Source organism: Rhincodon typus, unplaced genomic scaffold (assembly GCF_021869965.1).
Source record: "Rhincodon typus isolate 14 unplaced genomic scaffold, sRhiTyp1.1 hic_rhity00003616, whole genome shotgun sequence".
NCBI lineage: Eukaryota > Metazoa > Chordata > Chondrichthyes > Orectolobiformes > Rhincodontidae > Rhincodon > Rhincodon typus.
Genome location: NW_025969254.1, coordinates 13,507 through 16,215, shown reverse-complemented (window position 1 = coordinate 16,215; position 2,709 = coordinate 13,507). Strand labels below are relative to the sequence as shown.

Here is a 2,709-nt window from a genome sequence, read left to right as displayed (position 1 = left end):
AGGACTGTTTTGAAAACCAATGATTATAGAAAGGATTGCTGCACTTTTTAAAAGGAAGCAGCAGGGAGGTGAGTTGCAGAGGGGCTATCACCAAGTGTTACGTGCAAAGTAAAATTCAGCCAGCAACAAATAGCTGACTGGTCTGGGAATGACTGCCAGTTCTCAATGGCAAAAGCCTCAGCCTGCCAACAATTATGTGGTTGCCTCCTGGGTAGCTGAACAGCTTGAAACTGAAAGTAATATTGGCTGAAGCCTTCAGACCTCCAAAAGGGGAAGCAGAATGTGTCTCTGGAGTAGAAAATACCTGAAGAAAGCCAGTACTTTTTTTCTTACCAGTTGCTTTCAACCAATAAGTCAGAACCTTTATAATTTATGAATCTCTTGACTGCACATCTTATGAGGATGCGAAAAGAACCAGGTGAAGAGAGACAGTCTTGGCAAATGAAAGGATCATCTTAACAAAACCCCAGTCAACAGAGGACATCAAGTTGCTTCCTAAATATTTCCCCCCTTTCCTCCCCACCAATTTTCTTTTGTCAGTGTGCACGTGTAAGGAGAGGGTTAGTTAGAGTCACAGACGTACAGCATGGAAGCAGACCCTTCAGTCCAACTCGTCCATAACGACCAGATATCCTAAATTAGTCCCGTTTGCCAGTATTTGGCCCATATCCCTCTAAACTCTTCCTATTCATGTACACATTCACATGCCTTTTGAATGCTGTAATTGTACCAGCCTCCACCACTTCCTCTGTCAGCTCATTCCATACATGCACCACCCTCTGCAGGAAAAAGTTGCCCCTTAGGTCCCTGTTAAATCCTTCCCCTCTCACCTTAAACCTATGCCCTCTAGTTTTGGATTCCCCCACCCTGGGGAAAAGACCTTGTCTATTTACCCTATCCATCCCCTTCATGATTTTATAAACCTCTATAAGGTCACCCCTCAGCCTCCGACGCTCCAGGGAAAATAGCCCCAGTCTATTCAGCCTCTCCCTATAGCTCAAACGCTCCACCCTTGGCAACATCCTTACAAATCTTTTCTGAACCCTTTCAAGCTTATAGTTATATGCTAACAGTTTATAGTTTGTGTAGCTAGAATCTGTGTAACAAATAGAAATTCTTGTAAAGTACAGAAACTTGGTCCATGCTTTCTGCTTGCCTGGTCTAAGCTGACAATTGGGAGATTTTTAGTACTTTGATAACATCTTTACTGTGATAACTCAAGTGGGGCTTAATTTCCAGTACGTGACTCCAGTGAGGTACAACAAACTGGGCGCTTGTTTCTGATTTATGAATTACTTATTTTCTTAATTGTATTTTCAGTTAATTTATTGGTAAGGCCACATTAGATTGTCTTGCTGCTTTCAGGTAGGTAAAACTACAGGCAGTGATTCTTTTCTGACTACCATCATCTACAAAGCACAATTCAGGAGTGTGATGGAATACAGTTCCCACCACTTCAAGTATCAGGTATGAATCAGGTAGTCACCTAAACCAGTCTTTTTTTAAAAAAAAAAAAGCATATGAATATCCATTAATGTCAGTTTCAAGATGCCTGTGACAGCAACTCAACTGCTCTGTTTATTTCAAGCAAAAACATCTGTGCTTCCTCAGTCTTGATCCCTGTGGTCCAGAGAAACTGAGCAGAATGTATGATGTTTTCTAATTACTGGCATGAGCTTGACCAAGGACCCTGAGCTCCACAAAGTCTATAACATCAGTTAAATCCATTAATCAGATAGCTGATTGAGGAAAAACAAGGACAGCATTTACCTGGATATATATCACTATTCCTTCAATATATTTGCATGAATGCACCGCTAGTAATTGGCACTGACTCATTTTCTCACAAAGCTTTACACCTTGTAATGTTTTACTTACCTGCAGCCTCACATAAAGTTTCATGTTGCCCCAGTTGGTATTATGTGGATTTTTCTTCAGTATGTACTTGAGTATAGGGGTTCGCTTGTCCAAGTCACAGTCTTTAAGCAGAAATTCCTGCTTTGCATCTGTTCGGGTAATTAGTTTGTGTTTCTCTTCATTATCTCTGCAATAAAGCAAGAAGTGGTGACCAAAGTTTCCACTGCTAATGAGAATCTTTAAATTATATACCCGTGTTAACTGATCAGACTAGACTACAGAAAGAAATGTCAGTAAAAGAAAGCTATGAATAAAGGTAGATATTTGAATAACTGTGCAAATCACATTTTTAATCAGCTGTAAAATTTCCTGTTTGGTTGTGTAGCACATGCAGCAGCACAAGACAGTTAAAACACAATGATGCAAATTTTATTTGGCTGTTATACATCAGTCAAGAATGCAGAGATAGTAGGAACTGGAGAATCTGAGATAACAAGGTGTAAAGCTGGATGAACACAGCAGGCCAAGCAGCATCAGAGGAGCAGGAAGGCTGACGTTCCGGACCTAGACCCTTCTTCAGAAATGGCCTTGTTATCTCAGATTCTGCAGCATCGGCAGTTCCTACTATCTCTGACCAGAAAGAAGTTGAGATTAGATTTTGGAACTTCCACCAGAGGGAGCAGTTGAGGCAAATGGCGTAGATAAAGAGGAATATGTTACGTTGATCGGGTTGGAAGAGGAGAGGTGGACGGAATCTCATTTGGACTACAAACCTTATAGTGGAACAGTTGGCAAAAGGCCCTGCCTGTGTGCTGTACATATTAGGTAAAAACAAATGCATTCTTGACTAGG

The 2,709-nt window shown here is 41.0% G+C and overlaps 1 protein-coding gene across 1 annotated transcript in view; it reads right to left on the bottom strand.

The window, feature by feature from the left end:
- Positions 1-1,770: 1,770 nt before the first annotated feature.
- Positions 1,771-2,709, bottom strand: part of LOC109928459 (xeroderma pigmentosum, complementation group A) — a gene marked incomplete at its 3' end in the record, with an annotated part of 6,661 nt that continues 5,722 nt past the window's right edge. Inside the window, exon 5 of the mRNA XM_048593702.1 lies at positions 1,771-2,044. Coding sequence (XP_048449659.1) covers positions 1,771-2,044 — 274 coding nt within the window. The remainder of the gene's footprint in view (positions 2,045-2,709) is intronic.